General features: G+C 48.0%; 1 protein-coding gene across 1 annotated transcript in view; it reads right to left on the bottom strand.

The window, feature by feature from the left end:
* Ptprn2 (protein tyrosine phosphatase receptor type N2) overlaps positions 1-20,980 on the bottom strand; it is a 704,719-nt gene that overhangs the window by 106,272 nt on the left and 577,467 nt on the right. The window contains exon 13 of the mRNA XM_050120851.1: positions 7,055-7,267. Within this exon, the coding sequence (XP_049976808.1) occupies positions 7,055-7,267 (213 nt within the window). The remainder of the gene's footprint in view (positions 1-7,054; positions 7,268-20,980) is intronic.

Here is a 20,980-nt window from a genome sequence, read left to right as displayed (position 1 = left end):
TTCTACCATGAAAGGGCTTTGATGAGAGGATAAGGTTGTCGTGGATAGGTGCCAGGTGAGTGCAATGTCAAAGTTCCTAGCCAGGAGGCTGCTGCCCTTACATGGTCTATGAGCAGGTGTGGGGGCACAGGAGTGGGTCCGATCCACCTTGACTGAAGGTCGGAGCTTAAGCCCACTCTTGCTCTTTCCAAGTTGTTGACAGAGGTCTAACTTAAGGTGTGGCTACAAACAAGACTTCCTGACCTAGGGTGTGGTTACTTGGTGTTGGTATTGAAATGGCCCACAAAGGTGAATCCATTCCACCCTGACTGAAGATCAGAGAATTCAAGCCTATTCCTGCTCCTTCAAGTATAAGACAGGAAGTTTGACCCAGGGAGTGGCTGCCTACTGGATACTTGGTCTAAGGTGTAGTCTCTGCATGTCCTCCCTAAACAACAGAATACTTAACTCAGAATACAGTGGTCTGATGTTTCAAGTATTAAATAAAGTAATTGTTCTGTTTGTTCTTTGTATCATGCAAAACCAGTCTTTTACCTTCTTACTCTTGGGGTATGTAAGCATATGGACAATAAACATGGGCGAATTCAGTATTCACTAGATTGCCCTCCTGGTTCTAATGTGCATAACTGCTCCTTTTTCTTTTTTTTATATCTCTCTTCCTCCTATCTAATATTTCTAATCCTCACATCCCTTCCCTGAAATATGCAGACCCTGTCAAGGCTGGACCCTGACAGATGACATCCAATAAAGGTTTCGACAAGCAGACATTCTTCTCTCTGTTCACTGGGGATGCAGACCAAGTCATTGGTCTTCTGGTGACTATTTTACCCTCTTGTCAAACTTGGTGGCCAGGACCTCAGCTCTTCAGCAAAAGTGATACTATGACCATCCTCTGCAGAGCTTGCTAAGGGAACAAAATCAGAAGGAACCCCAGAAAAGCCTCCCTGGTTGAGCAGCGGCAAGGTAAGCAGCTCCTAATTTTGCAAGAGTTGATTTCTTTTGATTCTAGGAGTAGCATTAGCAAGGCAAGGTAGAAGTCTGTTAACACTTTAGAGAGGACACACACTTCCCAGAGATGCCGCCCACCTACCCCATACCATCAGACTGCAGAAAGGAACCCAGGAAAGGAACCTCAGGTATAGTAAGACTGAGTCAATGCCCTGCTTTCTTTCCTATCCCCCACACTTCCTAGGAACTGTTATTTAAGTAAATACAGGTCTGCTATAAATCCACAAGAAATAAAATCAAACCATACCATATTAATAAAAAGAAGCCATTAACTTCAGAATGCCTGTGAACTAAAGACTCCAGTCCCTCTTATTTCTATGTGTCACACTAAGTGACCTGCTATTTTAAATCAAATCTGACTAAGGGGAGTGGCCTGTGGTCTAAGACAGGTGGCATGCTGTACTTTGTTCTGCCCATCCTTCAGACTTTGGCACTCTCTGAAGATCTGTCTCATCTCAGGGGCTGAGACTGAGAAACATTTTTTGCCCAGGCATCTTTGCAGAATAGACCTGTAGTCACTGACTTGGGAACTGTATGCTTGAGTGTTTAGGGTTTATGAAAAGATTGAACTCCAAATGGTTTGTCTCTGAACAAAGACTCATACCCGAGCTCACAGAAGCATTCTGGTCAATGAAGCTCAGCACACAGGGAACAGACTTGCTTCAGATACTGAGGACTGATGGGCAACTTTCCCTTTGGCACGGTCACATTCCAACCCCAAGACACAGGCAATTTGGTATCAATTATGCAGTCATTTAGCATCTGCTTAATTTATAGCATGTCCATCATTGCTTCAGGACATGATAGGCTCTGGGCAGGTGGAGACATCCCTGTGGAGTGCAGACTACACGGGCCATAGGTGGTCAGAATCCTGCCTACACTCAGGAACTTTTGCAAAGATAAGATAGGAACACTAATTCTTGGGGTTCACTATTCAGTAAGCAAAACTGTCCTTGTGAACACTACATGTTGGGATGTCCTGTCTAATTCTGAAGCAAGAGAGCTTTTGCTTCTGGGATATCTGAACAAAAATATTATTTCAACCTGAAAATTTACTCATACAGCTATCACAAGACAAATGGAAACGACTTTCCTGAAACCTGTGCTGGGATCAAGGGCATCTAGGGGAAATTTGCTGTTTCTGACTTAATTGGGAGGCATCTGATCCTTTCCCCATTTGCATGACTAGTGATTACACCAATTATGGAAGACTGAACTCACCTAGACAAAGAAGGGTCTGCTAATTCATAGGAGGACGAACCAACGTGTAACCTGTCCTCTCCTCTGGAACTCGGCCTCCCTCAGGAGAGGTGAGTGGGTCCATCAGCACGGGTGCACAAAGCAGCAATCACATGCTCTGTCATTACATTAATAATCACTGGCTAATGGGAGCCACAGCAACCAAGATGATGCACACTTAGTGACTCTGTTTGCAGGCGGTCCCGTAGCTCGATGCTCGCTTTCCTCTGGGTTTGGTTCCAAAGGCCTCCAAATATGCAAGGAGACCTGCTGGGTATTGTGAAATAAACCATCAAAAGAGAAGTTGCTGAACATTCTGCAGGAGTCTCTGCCCCTGTGTCGGGGAGCGAGAGTGGGCCAGCAGAATACTAAACTTGCCGCTCAGAGATGATCAAAGCCTCAAGGAAATGGATGCAGCATTCAAAGGGACTTGGAGAGAAAAGGGGAGAATGTCTTCTAATCATCTAACAACTTATTTTTGGCACAGTTTTTACCTAACCGCCTTCCAGAGAACTAGGACACCTGCATGAATAGGAGGTAAGAGGTACCCTGGTGCTGACCATCATGGTTCCGTGCCTGTCAAGGTGTGGTACACACACCTATGTGCTCATACAGGCAGATCATTGTGCACACAGGCACACACACAGCATGTGAAGCCAACTTAGAAAAAAAGCAACAAAGTGTTTCCCTTTTTTTGAGATCATGAAGGACAGATTAAACCCAAGCCTGCTTCATGACTTTAGAAGGAAAACAAACAACACTTACGGCAATAATGGGGAAAGTTCTGACAGAGCACACTGCACTCGTAAGCTGTCAGACCCCAAATGTAAAAGCATGAACAAATTAAGTGTCACTGAATTATCTGACGTGACTGATACCCTGGAACAAGATCAAAAGTAAGAACCTGTCAAGAAGATTTGATCTTCAGGAGGCTAGAGAGAAAGAAGTTGAGAGAGCTCCCTGATCTTTCAGAGGGCCAGTGTGGCTCCTGGCACCTATGTTGTGTGGCTCACAACTACCTTCAACTTTAGCTCCTGGGAATCTGATACCTTCTTCTGGCCTGTGTGGGTTCCTGAAAACATGTGGCATTCTGTCTGTCTGTCTGTCTGTCTGTCTGTCTGTCTAGCTATCTATCACTTTATTTTCCAATAGAAAACAAATCTCTCTCTCTCTTTCTCTCTCTCTCTCTCTCTCTCTCTCTCTCTCTCTCTCTCTCTCTCTCACACACACACACACACACACACACACACACAGTGTGAGACATGAGACATGTATCTACATATGAATACACAGATAGAAAAGGTGAACGTGTTTAGAGATCATCACACTCCAGACTGTTTTGAGGCTATTACAAGATGGCCATTTACAACTCTGGACACCAGGATAGGCCACAACCTATGGCCTCTGTGGTTATGTGGTGGTGAGTGGTGGGTGGAGGGCACAGCTTGCCACCTCTGCTGCATAAAGGGCTGACCACAGGAGGGACCTCCCAGATCCTCTTGGAAAGGTCCTCCCACCACACTGACCTTAGTGCTGTCTAAGCAAGAACATGAGAATTCTCTTTGGTGCTGTGAAGTGAAAGGAAGGTTACATACAACCAGAGCATGCTGCCCACAGCGCCACGCTGCCCACAGTGCCCCACTGCTCACAGCGCCCACAATGCCCCGCTGACCACAGCGCCCCACTGCCCATAGCACCCACAGTGCCCTGCTGCCCACAGTGCCCCGCTGCCAACAGCGCCCACAGCACCCCGCTACCCACAGCGCCCACAGCACGACGCTACCCACAATGCCCCGCTGCCCACAGCGCCCCGCTGCCCACAGCGTCTTACTCCCATGCCTCCCTCATTTTCATTATCAGAATGCCTGTGCCCTGTGTTGTGTCCTCCCCACATAAACACTCAAGTTCTTTCACATCCAATGTAACATCACATTCTGTTAGCGACCAAACTTAGTGTACTGTCTTCTACCACCATCCGTGGTAACCTACTTACACAATAACTTTTTGCCTTTATGAACTTAAAATAATGAACCATTTTCTATCATGTCCCCATGAAATAAAGAACAGTAAGTAGCAAACCATCAGTCGTCCCTGTGATGAGTGAAGAAAAGTACGGCAAATTGTATTCACAGTCTCAATTACAGAATAAGCAAATACAGAGGAGCAAATGCCTCTCTCCAACACACATGTGCACACTCATGTAAACACAAACACACGGATTGGCAATTAAATCTATGCTAGGCAAGTATTTAACCACTCAAGTACAATCCCAGACACACAAAGATTTAGTAATAGATTATTAATTTAAGAAGATCCTTTCCCTGAAATTTATAGTTACATGTTTATCATTTTTATTGCATTTGTTTATCAAGGGGTATGCCATGCTGTGTGTGGGGGTCAGAGGACAGTTTGTGGGAGTTTGTCACTCCTTCCACTGTGTCCTGTTTGTGGATTGAACTCTCGCTGTCGTGGCTGGCACTTTCTCCAGCTAAGTCATCTCAAGGCTCTCAAGAGTCCATTTTTTTTTTTTTTTTATACTTTCAAGAAGATTTGAAAACATGAAGGTTGTCTCAATGACAGCTTTGGAAAATCCAGAGCATTAAGGCCCATTACATCTGCTTTGTATTTCCACACAGCTGTTCCTTGAATAACCACAACTGTGAGCCCTCAGTGCACCCAGCTAAACCCCAAACTGACAACCACATGAGCCCTGTGTGTTGGGTCCTGCTCTGCTGAAAACAAGCCAAAGCAACACGACTCGGCAGCACATGGGCCTTCCAGGGGCCTGCTGCTCGGATGGGAGAGACCTCACCTTACCGCGGTAGCTTGATAAAAGGGATTCGGCAATGATTTCAGAAATAAGCCCAACAGAAAAGTTTTTCAATTTTTCTAGATCATATTTTTGAAGGAAAAGTTTCCCGTCTATTCTTTTTATTAATCTGGATTGAAGAAAAGCACACATTTCATTTATTGTTGGGATTACAGATTCTTATTAAACAAACCAGAGCTCATTATAAAATCAATATCAACTTAGCCACCATGCCCCCAGGAGGAACACAAAAAGGTCACTCTAAGAAATTCAAACAGTTTTTTTGCTGCAAGGACATGATTTTAATTACAGATACTATTAATTAGAGCTGCCACTAGGAAGAGTTTTTGTTGTCGTTAATTATCACAAACCCAGTCATAACTATGCATTTTTCCTACCCACATTTTTATAAAAATTAGTCATTTCTGCATGCAAGTCCAACCTTTCATTCTATCAATATTTTATATTTGAATTTCAAAGTATATCAAAGGATGCCATGCTTTCTAGAAAACCCGCATCCATATGATCTCTGCCTCTCACACACAGAACTGACTAGTGTGATAATTTATTCATGCCCTGACACTAGCTTGCCCCTGAGGACCTGGCATACTATATTGATGGTCTTGCTCAATAGAATTTCTGGGCAAATTCTTACTAGTGTATGTGACATTTTTTTCCAGGCTGCTTCTTCAAACATGGTTTTTCTTTGGCTTTGAAGCAAAGCTATGTGCTATGTGTCTGAAATGCCATCTTCAACGCATTTGAAGTTGCCATTTCTTTATAAGAAAAAGATCATCCTGACCACGCTTGTGACCTGCTGCGGAAGACCAGAGGCTTTCTCCACTCACTGATGATGACGAGAATTCTGAAATGGGAGCAAAAGCTGCCTCCTCATCTCTTTTAAGCCCAGGGACTTAATAAATTCTCCTCAGAGGCAGAACAGATACAAAGCAAGGGACAGACGGCCAGCTGAGATCAGCTGAGGGTGGATACTGGATAGCCAGTGTACTTCCTGGGAGAACCTGAGAGCTCCGAGGTAACTTTGCCATCAGGACAGACAGCATTTCTTTATATGTTGTGACATGTGAGTCACTGACATGATATTCTACAGCACAGCCATATGGTTAGAACAGACAAAAGACCTGATAAATGAGAAAAAATTTACATATTGATTCAACTTAAAAATAGACATCACATGAGTTACTTCCTATTTTTAAATAAGAAGTATTTATTTCATATTCCTAAATAAGAAGTGATATCATATTAAGAAAACCTAATTCCAATCCTATATATTCTAAGCTTGCTTTGCTGCTAAGAGTGGAGTGATAGTTTCATTATAGAAGGTCATTAATTATGAAACATATACTACAGAACTTACAAGAATTATGGGATCTGTTTATACCTCATGTTCTGAATCTGCCTCTCCTACATCTGCAGGCTTCTTCTCTATCTCTAGGCATGCTGGGTGCCTGGCTTGCCAGCACACAGCTGCCACTGCTGACTCATGAAGACGCATGCACTTTACTTTCCATTTATCAGCATTAGGTTTCACTTCGTCCGAGTAATAGCAGAGGGTGGCAACAGATCAGGTCAAAAGATCCCTTCCTATAAGACCCCGAGGAAGTCGATGATTTAAGAGCCATCTTCAAACATCTACATAACCAATTCATCTTGCAACTGAGGCGTGCTTCATTAATAGTGGCCAAATTAAGATAACAGATAATGCATAATTCATATATTGTACTTTTTCCACATTTCTAATTGGCAACCTACTTTCACAGCTAACACAAGACTACCCAAGAACAGTGGAAGATTAATACAGAGCCATAAAACTGTGCTTGCAAGGTATTTATATGAATGCTAATGAGAAGTTTCAAATTGTCATCATAAAAGAACCCAAACTATGAATTAATGAAAGAGTGAAGAGAATGGGGGAGACCCAGCCTCCAAATCAAGTTTGGTAAATCCAATAGAATGCTTTGAAAAGTTTATTTTTACCTGGTAGGCTTCAGTGGCATCTGCACTGGGGTCACCCCCTAGTCCGGACAACTTCTCCTTCAGCTTGTAGTGGGAGTTGTGTCGGAGGCAATAGGCAAGGCTGGAAGCCAGGAGAACCACCACGATGCAAGCAATGGAGAGGAAGGTGAGCACGATGAACTTGGTGGAGTCTTCCTGCTCTTCCTGACGGGGCAGGACCTTGAGCTTGCCTTTCTGGAAGAGGAGGAGGAGGAGGACAGGTTAGTGCTCAAGGAACTCCGACCCCTGTAGGTCACCCCTCCTTGTACAGCTCCAAACTTAGTGTGGCACAGACACAATGGGGACAGGGTCTGTGCAGGAGCACACGTGGAAGGAAATTCCAACCCCATGGCACCTCCAAACCATATTGTCAAGCAGAACGCAAAAGCTATGCAGATGGTGCTGGTTTTCAAACGTAATAATTTAAGGTATTTGGTACCCAATTTGCTGCTTTAAGTTAAACAAAATGCACATCCTTTCCGAATCAGACACAGAATGTATCTGAAGCAAGTAGCACAGAAGCAGGTGGGTAAAGTGTTAACAGATTAAACACTCCCCAGGCTCAGTACAGTGCACTGGCCTGACTTAAGCAGGCTCTTGCTCTAAAGGACGCTCTGTGGGCTAGTCCAACCAGTTCTACTCAATCTTTAGAGGGATCTATAGGCGCAACTCCTGGTACCTGTGTATTGTCCCTTAAAAGGGGACAAGGTCTTTTGAGAACAGGCGATTGGGAAGTTCACTTCTCATTTGGGGGGGAATAGGTGAGAAAATCCTTTCCTGCATGTCACTCAACTCCAGGGCAGATAGCCAGACAGCGCCCCCCTCATTAGCTTCATTAGGAGGTGTATTAGCAACAATTAAACACGCCACAGGAAAATGGAAGGGCCGCAGGCAAATCGCCCAAAACTCTCGGCCAGCAACCCCCACAATTACTCGGGAAATGAATGGACGAGCACGCCCCTGCCTCCGTCCTGGTTGCTACAAGAGGAGAACAATTAGCAAACTCCTTTCTGCCACCTAATTTCGCGTGGTAACAAAATGGATTTTTCCCCATGAATGCCTGGCCAGCCTATTCATTATCTCTCGTCTATTAGTAATTTTCTGCTCTGCTTTCAGCCTCCCAACTCTTCGTTTCCTCCAGTCTCCGAGTGTACACAGTGTCTCTTATGTCAGGCTGGGCCCATTTTTATCTTGTAATCATAAAGGCCACCAAAGCAATTATCGCCGGTCTTGACTGGAAAAGCTGGTCATTAATTAGCCTGCTTTTGCCTTCAGTGCTCGGATTAGTGGGAGCAGGGACCGAGTTAATGGAAATGCGGGTTAAATGAGAAAAGACACGGGGATTTCCTGCCTCGATGTGCGACTTGGTTCTGCTTGGCTCGGAACCTGGAGGTTCCAAGGGAGGGTGCTCCAAGGCCTAGCAGAAGGGACCTTGCCATGGGGACCAGGAGACCTGAAGCACCGATCTGGGTCACGTCACAGAGGCGCAAGTGGCGGGAATCAGAAACTGCTGCCGGCCAGGAGCACACAGGGAGAAGGAAGGCCCTTGCTCCTCCTTCTTCTGGCTTCCTCCCAGGCCCCCGCCCCCTTGCACTCCCACCCAGCCCACATAGGGGCTTCTGGAAAGAAGTGAGAGTCTCCTGCCCCTCGCCCCAAGTTAGTGGAGTCTAAGTCCCCTTCCCAGTTTCTAAGCCATGCTTCTTTGCCCAGTACAGGCAGGAGCCCAAACCACATAAATAACTCTTTTGCCAGGATCAAGGTGTCCCACGAGGCTCTCCTTCTCACAAAACAAGCTTCGGGCTGCGGTATGCAAAGAGCAAAACCTTCCCTTAAGTTCCCAAACAGTGTGCCCTGGCATCAGCTAGAAACGAGGTGGTACACTCCCCAGGTTTCAGTGTGGTCCCAGGCATGCCTGAGCTGGAGATGGCTATGCTTGTCCCATCAGTGACTGTTTTCCTCCCCTCGCCTGTCTCTCCTCTTCTCAGCAGATCACAACAAAGGCAGTGCCTGGATGACTGTGCCAAATGCACCTTGCCACGCCCCTGAGCTGTTGGAGGGGTCCCTAAGCCAAGGTCCAGCCTAGGCTTAGGCTTTGAGTGGACCTGAGCGCTATGTGGCACTGGAACTAGGACTTCCCTAATCTTTTGGGTTCAGGTACCCGATAGCACTAAGTCATCAGTAAGCCCTGCTCTGAACCCATGATTCCACAGAGCTGGGAACCATCAGGGCTGGGAACCAAGAGGCCTAAGAGCACACATACTGCCAGAGTTGTTGACAGCAGTACCAGGTAGGAGGCATAGAAGATAGATAGGAAGAGGCAGGTGACGTTCCCACAGGTGAACTTGGCCCCAGCCATGGGGCAACCAGACCCAGTGAAAAGTGCAGGAACTATACTGAGGGAGAGGAGGAGTCCCAACAAAGAGGGCTTCCTCCTTCCTTTTATCTTAAGGCAGTTGCTGCCTCAGCTCCTCCTGGGTGCCTCTCCCTTGGTGCACTGAGATTTACTCACAGTCCAAACCAAAGTGTCAAGGCAAGAGTAGAGACATCGTTTTTCTCCCCGGGCCTCTGTGGGAGAGCTGAAGAGGAGAGGAGGTCCAACCCCAATTTCACAGAATACCCCAGTCTCCATATTCTCTTCAGTCCCCCCCTCCCCTGCACCTCCCGACCCTGCACCTGAGAGTGACTGGTGCCCAGAGTTAGTGAGGGCTGTACTCCTGCCCCCACATCCCTGAGGCCACTTGAGAGGAGACTCCCCACACTAGCAGAGAGCCTGTTGGGGTGGGAGTCTTGGAGGCACCCAGATCTGAAGCTGTGGGCTTTAGGGCGTGAATGGGGAGGCACCCTGGAAAGTATGCAGAGTAGAGCCGGAAGGGAAGAGACCTCAGAGAGGGAAGGCAGATGTGGACCAAGGCAGCCCCTCTGAGTCAATATGTGTGTAATATTGAGGTCTAGGTTTCAACTGACTGGTGGCTTCTCAAATGTAGAAAACATCTCTTAGGGGTTCTCTTCCTTATCACCGCTCCAAATGCCCAGCCCTGGAAGGTTGAGATGGACTTGGCCAGGACTCCTAACAGTGGGTCAGGCCTTCGGGATCCTGGAAGAAATGAAAATTCCTAGAAATTCTTGTTTTAAATGTCAAGCTGACCATCCCTTTCTAGGCATTGTGACTGAGTTAACATAACTTAATATTTCCTTTCTTTGTGTGGAGCTTAAAAAAAAAAAAACCACTTAAAAACACTTGTTAAGTAGGAGCTTCACGAGGAAGACATGAACCTCCTGGAAGCTCAACCAGGAGTATGCATTTGCCCCTGTGCTAACCCAGGTGCAGCTGGTACAGCTCGGGTCCCTCCCACAGTGGTGACTCCCCAAGGATGAGCAGCTTGCCATGGACCACAGGCTGCTTTCCTGGGCTTCCCAGAAGACAGCCTCGGCTGATGAGAGTCATCTTATCAATCTTGACTTAAAATTGAAAGAAAATGATGTTTAAATATTTATAACTTTGACATTTACAGTCAGATGTCTTTTAAAAGCGGAACACCTTCTGCACAGTGGAAGCTCTCTCTGAAAGTTCGGAGCAGTGCTGAGAAGGGTGGTGGAGAGATGCATTCTCAGAAGCAGGCTCTATATTCTGTTACAGAGGTCCTAGGGAAATCTGTGCATCTCTGATGCAGGAGGTATACGTACCCCACTTTCAAGTTCTCAGCAGCAGGAATAGGACAGACTTTAAAAAAAATAACTAGGAATACTGAAGTCCAGGCTGTGTCAGCTCAGAGGCAGCTAGAGCTGCCTGTAACCTTGATCATGTCTTGCTGGCATCGCTACTTGCAGCCCTCAAATTTAGAGCATCCATTATTGCAAAAGCGGTAAAGTCACGCCAGTGTGGGAGCAGAAGTCGATTTATGAAGCTGCTCTACAGACCATGCCCTGGTTGAGGTCAGCAATCCCACCTCTGAAAGGTGCATGGGACATTCAGTGATGTGACATCCTCAACAACCCCCCTCATAACTTTGAAAAATGTTCTGAGGTAAGTTGAGGGATGCGAGGGTCTATACTAGAGTCAGTTGTGAGACCTAAACCACACTAATACAGAACTTGATAATGAACATGTGTAGACACGGGACCAAGACAAAGTGTTTTCTCAAGGCTGTGTGACATAACTGCTTATAAGAGCCTGTCCAAGTCTCTGATTTGCAGTTGAAAATATGTTTGCTCTGAAAAAAAGTTATGGGCAAAAACATTCAGTTTTGTTAATACTAAATTTCTCTTCTTGACTTACTTATTGGTACACTTCTAAGGATTTTGGTTTGCAAAGGCACTCCAGCCTGTATTAGCACCCCCCCTCCCACATACACACTTTGTTTGCAAAGGCCTTTACTAACGATGAGATGAAGGACATATCCCCACCCTCTCTTTTGGGACCCAGGTTATTCTAACTGCCAAACCTTTCCCACTGTGAAACAGGAATTAGCTTCAGAGACTATTAATGAGTTACTTACTGTAACAACTTTTTCTTTAGCTGGTGAGGTGACCATCTTAGAGAATTGTTTAGAAATCTCTTCATAAATTTACTAAGATATATTTATTAAAATATAGTTGCTATCACTTTAAGACTGACCACAGTTTTCAGTGAAGCATTTTCCAAGCCAGGACAAGTGACCAAACTTAAACATGGGGAGGGGAGAAGGTGTCTTGAAATATTTTAAAAGTATTTTTTAAAGCTGTTAACGGAACTATTTTTAATTTGGAATTTGCCACAGAATTCTAATAAATGAGAGAAGTCGGGCGGAAATAATCATGTATTAATTCTCTGCATTACAAAATCTTTTCAGAAGCTATTATCAGAGCAAGAGGCACTGCGGCCTGAATTCAGGGTGGGAGACGGCCTTTGTGCCGCTGAAAGCTATTGTTCCCTCTGCAGATGAAATTGTACTTGCAAATCTGCCATTCAAACAGGCAAAAAAAAAAAAGGCTTATATGGGCAAAAGAATCTCCAAGAAATAATTATTCTTAAACATAAACTTTAATGAAAATAAGTTACGCACTGCTTAAAAAATAGACTGTTGAATTTTTCAGGCACACACACAAGTGTGTATACAAAAGACAATAACTTATTTGCTATCCTGAAGTACTCCTAAAATAGATGTTCTAGAAAAATGCTCTGTTTTAAGATAAGGGAAGACTCATGTATTGATGTTGAAAGGGAGGAGAGACAGTCGTGTGAACTCATTTTTAGCATTGCTTGTTAACCACAAATCGTCCAGGGTGGAAGAGCCAGCCAGCTAGCCAGCGGAGAACAGGCCAAAATGAATCGTCCAAAGAGGAAACCTGCCTCTCACATTTTTCCAATTCACTAGCTACGTTTTCATTACACCAGAACTCAAACTCACCCTCAGCACCAGGCTGGTGTTTTTGCCCTCTTGGTGCCTGAGGCCTGGCGTGGCCCACAAGCAAGCCCTCACCGGCAGGAATTTTCTAGGGTATGTCCTGATATTGAGGGGGGACATTTGACCTTATTGTTCAGCCCCATTCCATATTCGCCTGCACTCCAAGAATCTACTCCCTTCGAGACTGGATTGTCTTTTTTTTCCCCATCTTCTTTTGCTCTCTGGGAGCCAGAACGCCTTGGCTGAGGGCTTGCCTAGCTGGTCAGGACTCAGTTTTGGAAAAGAGTCCCAGCGTGGGTCTAAGGAAGCTGATGGCGGCAGTCACCAGCTCCCTCCCCCACACCGGGAATCTGACCCACACTGGCCTCAGCTTTCTCACCCCATTTCCCGGTCCCTTCCCCCTCTCGCTAATTCCCAAGATCCCTGCAGAGGTCCTGGAGATCAGACCACAGCACAGGACACAAAAGGTCGAGGGTTCCTGGGAGCTTCGGGTATTCACAACCCCAAGAGGGTCCTAGCAGGGACAATGCACCGGCCCAGCCTCCCGGGCCACAAAGCGCGCGCTGGCCGGCCTAGAGGGAAGGAGTAACTCGTCTCCAACAACGCCCGTACCCACCCAAGAATACCCAGAGCTTAACAGCATCACCACCGCACATCTCGGCTTGCAGTACCCACCCTGGCACGGTGCTCTTGGAAGCCTAGTTAGGCATATAGGCTGGGGGCAGGTGGGCATTTCCTCCTGTGCGGGTGGAAAGAGTTTCCACCTCCTTTCTCTCCGCTTCCTCATATTTGCTTGCTCCCTAAAATCTGAAAACCACTCGGACCCCTAAACCCGTTACTCTAGACTGGCAAGGCATTTGGTTTCCTCAAGGGACACGAGGTGCTGGGTACCTAAGGGGCGCGAGGTCTGCTGACTTCGCTGGACCACTGAAGACTGCTGCTGAGGAGCGCAGTGGGACAGGACCCGGGCGGGTAAAGGCTCAATGAGGCTCGACCTTTGAACTGCAGCGCACAGCTAGGTATACCATGTACGGGGCCCTGACGATCTCGATACTGATCCCTTTTCTTTCAAGCAGTCCATCCCGGAGCGTAAGGGGCTCAGTGCAACGAAGATGCAAGAGGACCTTGGCTTTAAAAGTCAATGTTGCTGATCTAGGGTCTACCCAAATGTCTGGGGACACAGAACAGGCGGGTTTTCGGAGCCAAACCGGTAGTTAGAAATGAAGGAAATAAGCCCTTGTTCAAACAGCTCTGAGTCAGAAGTTTCTCTGGCGAGTGCGCGACCGCCCCACCTGGCGGGGTGAGGGGTGTCTGATAGACTGGAGGTAGGAGAACACGCAGGTTCCCTTTGGGGGAGGAGTGGTGGAAATTCTAGGCTGGAGGCGGGGGTCAGAGGACTCTGCTCTTTCCTGGGCCGCCCCACCTGCTTCCCTAACGCTCCGCCCCGGGGCCCACTTGGTCCTCTTAACTCGCTAGCAGCTGGGATGCCCGGATGGCACAGAAGCACTCTCTGGAACCCTAGGGAGGAGAGCAAAGAGATGCCCAAAATGCGGCCAAAAGAAAACGACCCCCCCCCAAACACACGCAGGTTCCCTCTGTGCTAGCTGCTCACTGACTTCATTCATCTTCCCTTTCCTCACCATACCGGTACATCTCCATCTGCTCCAGAACCACCTCTCGTCATTGAGGCCGTTTTCTCCAAGTTCTGAATTGCCCAGAGGGCCGGCCTTGTGACAAGCTGCAAGGAGTACTGGAGAGGAGAAGTCCTACAGACCACAGCCCTTTTTTCCCCCTCGGGGAAGTCTTCTGGAGGTGCAGGCCCAGGACATCTGTCTTTCCCTTTTAGTCTGGGCGCCCAGAAAGAACTGCCACGGTTGGCGTTCAGCCTCAGACCCACCTGGAGATTATTTCCAAACGCAGGTCTTTCTGGTTGGCCAAACCATTGACAGGTGTCCTACAGCAAATCCCCTGAACTCGGCAAGACACCCAGGTCGTCCATCTGGGTCCCTCAACCCGTAGAAGGTTGTGTTCCGCGCCCTGTCACCATCGCGCTTGGTGATGCCCTGGGGGTATCCACTCTTGACCTCTTTCGAACCACCCGACTCCTCTCTCCTCTGCCAGGGCCCACCCGACCGCCCCACTCACTCACTGCCATGACAGGACTGGCAGTTTCTGGTTACCTGCAGCTAGGCGGACGCTGGGTGCCCAAGAGAGCAAGGAGAGGTGGGGTTGTGCGCTCCGTCAAGCGGCTTCGGGACACAGCTGCCGCGGCCACTGACAACAGTACCGCCATCATCACAACCAACCGCTTCCTTGCACTGGAGGCACTGACGAGCCGGGTCATCCTGCTTCTGACCACAAACTTCTCAGGCGGCGGGTGGAGACAAAGGTGCCGCGCGTCCCAGAAGCGGCGGCGCGGTGGCTCCCGCTCCAAACCCGCGGGTGCAGTTCTGCCAGGCCTCTCAACACCACTGAGCGTGCTCCGCCCCAGCCCGGCCCCCTGGCTAGGTGCACTGGGTCCCGACGCTGCGTGGGCGGGTGCAGGGCCCAGCTCGGGACGGTCCCCGCAGGGCGGCCGGCCGCGCGCGCAGCTCCAACCAGCGCGGCCGCCGCGCCCCGCCTTATATCCGGCCCGGCGCGCACCCGGCCGGTGGCGGCGGCGGCGCGGCTCGCGGCCCAGCCACCGGTTGCTATAGCGATGTCGTCCCCCCCCCCCCCCACATGTTGCTGACAGCAATTGGCTAAGGGGCCGTGGCTCTCCATACACCCTCATCCACCCGAGACTATGAATGGACATAAGCTTTGTCAGTCATTTGTAAGGAGTCGGAGCCAGATTCTTCTCTAGTTCTTTCTTTTAGTCTTTCCTTCCATTCCTAAGTTGCACTTCATTCTGGATAAGTTCAGAGTAGCGCTAGGGAGGAGCGAGGCCTAGCTAGAAAGACACCCCTCATGGCCTTACTGTGACCTTTGCTTATAGCAGGGGGCGTGCAGCGTAGAAACCCTCCAAGAGAAAAACAGTAAACTGGTAAACTGAGCCTTTTCTCCCCTTTTCAAACAGAAGCGTATTAATTATTTAAGGGACACCCCCATACACACACTGCACACAAGCCCCAGTTTCTAAGACCCAGCTGCTCATAGGAAGCAATCTGTTGCATGCATGCAGGTACTAATGAGACTTTGCCACCATTCGGTCCGGGCTAACTGCGGGGCCGCTGCACTGAGCAGAAACAAAAACAAAATCGAAAAACAACCTAGCAATTTTGCTTGCATCCCTAAGCTCTTGCCCTCACCCTAGACGACCAACCTGAGGTGGGCGGCGGGAGGTATGGCGCAGAACTACCTTTCCTGTCCCCAATTACTTGACCCCCAGAGGCGGGAGTGGGCTGGTACCACCCAAGAGGCCTCAAGAACCCTCCCCTGGGTTTGGACTCTGCTCCAGCATCGCCCCCGAATTCTTCCTTCCCACACTCTTTCTCCTCAACCCTCACTGTATCCAGTAGCGCGGCCACAGGTTGGGCACCCTGGTGTGCAGCGCCCTCCATAGAGCGGCCAGGAACCGGGGAGCTGAAACCCAACATCTGTGCGTACAATGCGCTCTTCAAGGCCCACAGCTGCAGAACAAGGGGAAGAAAGGAAAGTGTGGGGGAGCAGATCCTGTCATACGCAGATGACAGACTGCGGAGGGCTCTTTAGTTCCTCTTTTTCTGGAAACCCTGACGCCCCCCCCCCCCATTCCCTCTTCTGCCGCCTTCCCATTGTTCCCTGCACTTGGGACAGCTGGAGACGACGGGCAGCACAACCCAACACCCCCACCCCTGTCCCTCCGCACAGCCTTCTCCTGGACCACTGGACAAATTCACTGCCGGCCAAGAGGGAAACGATGAGAGCTCCCCGTCTTTTTTAGCCACTGGCGAAGCCCCAGGTCTGCCTGGTGCAAAAGGAGGGAGCTCCCGCTGCCAGGCGAGGGCTGGGCTCACCAAAAGAGGGCCCATGCTACAGAGCAACCTATTCTATTGGTGCTGCTTCCACTGGATGGCTTCCTCTGGTTGCGGCTTAAAGTCTTTTGTTAGTTCTAATTCACAGGGAACCCTAGAGGCCTGGAATGACTTTGTAACCTGCCCCAAACCTGTGGGTCTGAGTAGGTTGCAAAAGGCAGCTGGTGGCTTCATGGGGAACATGAGTTTGGAGGGTGGCTAAGAAGAGAAACCAATCTTCTCCCAAGAGTGACTCCCCCTATGATACAGTAGGTGGGGAGGAGTCAATCACTTGGGCTATGGAGTGCACCTGTGACAGAGGATAGACCCTGCAGACACCCCTCAAAACTGGTTGTTGCTTGGTGACCCTTTCCGAGGCTCTCCACCAGGTTCTCTGTAGAGAAGTGGCTTCCCTTTGTTGTTCCACAGAAGGCCTAGGACGCCAGTGCTTTGAGGCTAGTTGGCTATAGGCCTGTTATGGCAAAGACCAGGACGGAGGCGGTGGAGGTTCCTCTCAAACCCTGCTATTATCCTTAGGGCTCTGTCCACTGGAGTGCCTGGTGCCTTGGGTTCCCAATAAGCCTCCCAAACAAGCCCTGGTTCAGCGTAGAGCTGAGAAGGAGGAAAGAAGGGAAAGAGGGTCCGGCGGATTGGTGCTCTGCATGGGGAGTAGGAAGAAGACAAGACGGGAACGTGGAATCAGAGCGAGGCCCGGGGGAGGGGACCTGCCGCCCTCAGCCTCTCAGGCAACCAGGCCTCTCCATAGCAACGGCCCGCCGGTTAGCACTCCTCCTCTTCCTCTTCTCCTCCCCTCCCCCTCCTCCTCCTCCTTCTCCTCCTCCTTTTTTTCTTCCACCTCCCTCTCTCCTCTTTCTCCGTTTTTCCCTCTCTTTCTCCCTCCCCCAACAGGACTTGGCGAATGGATCACAGAATACAGGGACCGAGAACACAGGCTTCCTCTGGGTGATGAGAGGTTCAGCCTCCTAGGTGCCTTGTGTACCCTTAGGGATGGGGATCCATCACTCAGCAACAGTTCGAGGACGCTCCAGGTCCCAAGCTCACCCTTTGAGATGCTAAAGTACCTGGCTTTCCTACTGCAGTCACAGAGTCTTAAGGACCGGAAGGTGCAGCGGGGAACACAGGGGCCAGGCTGCCCAGGACGAGGTGCCCGCACTAGGCGCCCCCGAGATCTGGGCGAGGCAGCGGTATCCAGGGAGCGCTGGCTGGGGTAGGAACGCTCACAGCCTCCGGGAGTTCGCGGCCCAGTGTGCTCCAGCCCCAGAGCCAGCGCGGCGAACTCAGTGAGATGCGGTGTATTGAGAAGATCCTAAAGGCCACGAGGTGCTTGGCACATCCCAAGACGCGGCTCAGCGCCCATCCTACTGTCGCATTCCACTTGCTTTTCTCGCCTTCAATGGTCCGGAGCCACAAGCAGGTGTGGGATACAGTACCTCTGCTCCAAGTGGCTTGGACCCCCTCGCGGCCAATTCGGACGAAAGAACCGCGGCTAGAGAGGGCCAGGACCCAGGGCATCTGCAAGCCAGAAAAAGGCGCGCTGCACACCGCCCCCACGACCCGGCAGGAAGCCAGCTTGATTTTCCATAAGCATCAAGAGACTGAAAATCCGTAAGTAGAGGCATTTGTTTTACTTTAGTTTTCCAGTGTCCCAAAGGGTTCCTGCCATGTCTGAGCACCACGCTTCAGATTTAATCGGAATCCAATGACCGATCTGCCTCTCCTCATGCTTTGAGAAAGAGATGCAATAAGTTGCATTTTGGTAATCTTTTCAATAATGAAATGGGCTTAAAGCCACCGTGCAGTTGTTTCTATCTAGAAAAGATTATTTTCTCATCGGTGACCCTTAGCGCTTTTCAGGCCTCTGGCTGCTGTTGCCTTCCTCGGAGGAGCAGGGTGGATGGGCCTGGAAAAGGAGAGCCCCAGACCCACATTCTGGCTGCAGAGGACACAGAGCAGGTCCAGTCTGCAAGCCAGACAAACTTGCTGTCCATTCTGTAACGCACAGAGTTTGTACTTCAGGTGTCAACTCTTTTTGCCTAGAAACGGATTAAACCAACCCAGAAGGTCATTGTTTTTCCCCTTCTTTTAAAATTCTTATTTTCAGGGCAGGGAAAGTTCATTATGAAAGTTTCTCAACAATGATAATTCAGCAATCCTCAAGAAGGATAGTGATTTTTTTCCTAAATCACAAAACCTTAGATTGTATTTCACAATACACTTCCTTACACATGAGTTCAGTAACGTTTCTAGAAAAATTTAAACACAAAATATGCATGAGACATATTGCTTGGAATCTTTTATAGATGGCAAACGGGAATATTATTTATATAGAAGTTAGGAATGGTTGGCTGATGAATAAATAAAAAATTCTAGCATATGTAAAACTCCCCAAACCTACAGAAGTTCCAAACATTATAGCTGAAAGTGATTTGTTGACCTCTGCTAATTCTTCATTATAGCACATTTTACATTTGTCCTGTGTGAAGCTAACTTGCTATGATAAGAATCTCATTTTCAATTTAGGGACCAGAGTAGCCTTGAAGAGCACTCAGCTAAGTGATTACAGCCACTCTCCAGCACACGGACGTATTAAAGAATATGTAGTTTAAAGCAAAATAGACAAAGGCTGTTATGGGAGACACACTTGTGGCAAGATGAAACACAATCTCGGGAAGTTTAAATGGTGTGGTAAGAGTAGACAAGGATTTTAAAAGTGCTTGATTTCGGGAAACTAAACCAACTTTTTAAAAAGCAAGCACCAACATATAATTATAGGTCACATGTAGCATTTAATATACCTTTGATTTAGGAATCCATTTATAAAATGATTTCAAAGTATTAATTAAAAGTGGAATCAGAGTTTTAATGATGATGATGATGATTTTGGTAGCACTTTTCTCACATCCATGAAAGAGATGTTTTTGACAAGCAGAATGTCTGGCTGGGTCAGCTTGCCAGGAGGCCATGGCACTGAGCGCCCTCTGAGCTCAGCCTGGGGACCTCCACCTTCACCCTGGTCCTCTGAGGGTTTTTTTTGTTTTTGTTTTCATTTGTCAAAGGTCATCTTTGGGAGATCAGCAAATCAGTCTATGGTGCCTCAAGGGCCAGCCACCCAGCCTTGCAGACTGCTAACAAACTTCACCCCACAGGCATGGTCAGGTCAAGAGCAGGTGTCTCCTGGGGATGGAGGGCAGAGGGCTGCTTTGTCATTTGAGGAGCTGTTAGGTGTGACCTCACTTTAAAATCGGGAGGAACTGAGACATCCTAAAATTATTCACTCACATATTTTACTTAAATTAAGGGAGAAATAAATACTTCTTTAATCAACACACACACACATATACACACAAAAGAAATCTTTTTTGGGGGGCGGGATGAGAAGGAGAGAGAATTGGCAGCATGGCTCAGCTTTTGTTATTAGTTCTAGCACTGGCTCATCTTCTCATTGGTCTAATGCTTTGTAATTGGGAAAAATAGGCACTGCACCGTGGAATAAAGCCTACATTTTCTCAGTGACTTAGCATAAAAATGAAGAAGTTCTGGCTGGACAGACGACTCAGTGGGTAAAGGTGTTTGCTGCGGAACATGGTGGAAGGAGAGAACCATCCCCTACAAGCTGTTTTCTGCAGTGTGGCAGGCACACACTCATTTCCCCAACAACTGAGAGTAAAAATTACTTAAATAAAAAGTGTGTTTCAGCCAGAAATTTATGGTTGATAGATTGGTTAGCAAATATGTGGTGATTTTGTAACTTTTCTTTCCAGAAACTTTGAAATTATAATTCAAAGGACATGACAAGCCCAGGCCTGTGTTGTTGCTGTCAGTCGTTTTCCCCATTAAAGGTTAGGGTTAGGGTTAGGGTTAGGGTTAGGGTTAGGGCTCGGGGGGCGGGGGGCAGTCATTTACAAACAGATGCTACTCCTGCAGGCCCCTCTGCTCTCATTCTCAGATTCCAGAAAGCCTACAAGATGAATGACTATTTCCCTCGTTGGGAAGATGTAGGTATTTATTATTTACACATAATACTGCAAGTGCATATCTAATGGTTGGTATTTAGGATAGTGTGTCTATTGTGTGCTCATGAGTAGATTTTTAGTCCTCACAAATTTGGGCTAAAATTCTTTTCACTGAACCTTTATAAGAACTGGAACAGAGATCTAACTTTTGTGAAAGTGGCTACATAATATCATTGTGCCCAGGACATGAGAACAAGCTGCTTCTGTGGGGCATCTCAGGGCATCGCTATTTCCCGCTAAACCTCTTTTGTGCGTCTTCTCAGGTGCGGACCACAGGTGAGGGTCTTTTTCCACAGCTGACGCACAGAAGAGCGAGTCACTTCCTAATGGCGTTAGGCATGCCTACTTAGCATGAACCTTCTGAAAAGGCGTATTAAAATAATGGTGGAAAAGCTGGCTTTATTAAAATTATATAGACCTGTCGTCATTTTACACACATATGTCTGTGGTTTCACTTTCTGTGTTTTGTTAGCTACAGTAAGTTGTAGACCAGAAATATCAAATGGAAGATTCCAG

This window comes from Alexandromys fortis, unplaced genomic scaffold, assembly GCF_014885135.2.
Source record: "Alexandromys fortis isolate MF-2015 unplaced genomic scaffold, M_Fortis_MF-2015_v1.1 scaffold_182, whole genome shotgun sequence".
In the NCBI taxonomy this organism is placed as follows: Eukaryota; Metazoa; Chordata; class Mammalia; order Rodentia; family Cricetidae; genus Alexandromys; species Alexandromys fortis.
This window is presented reverse-complemented; position numbering and strand designations above follow the sequence as displayed.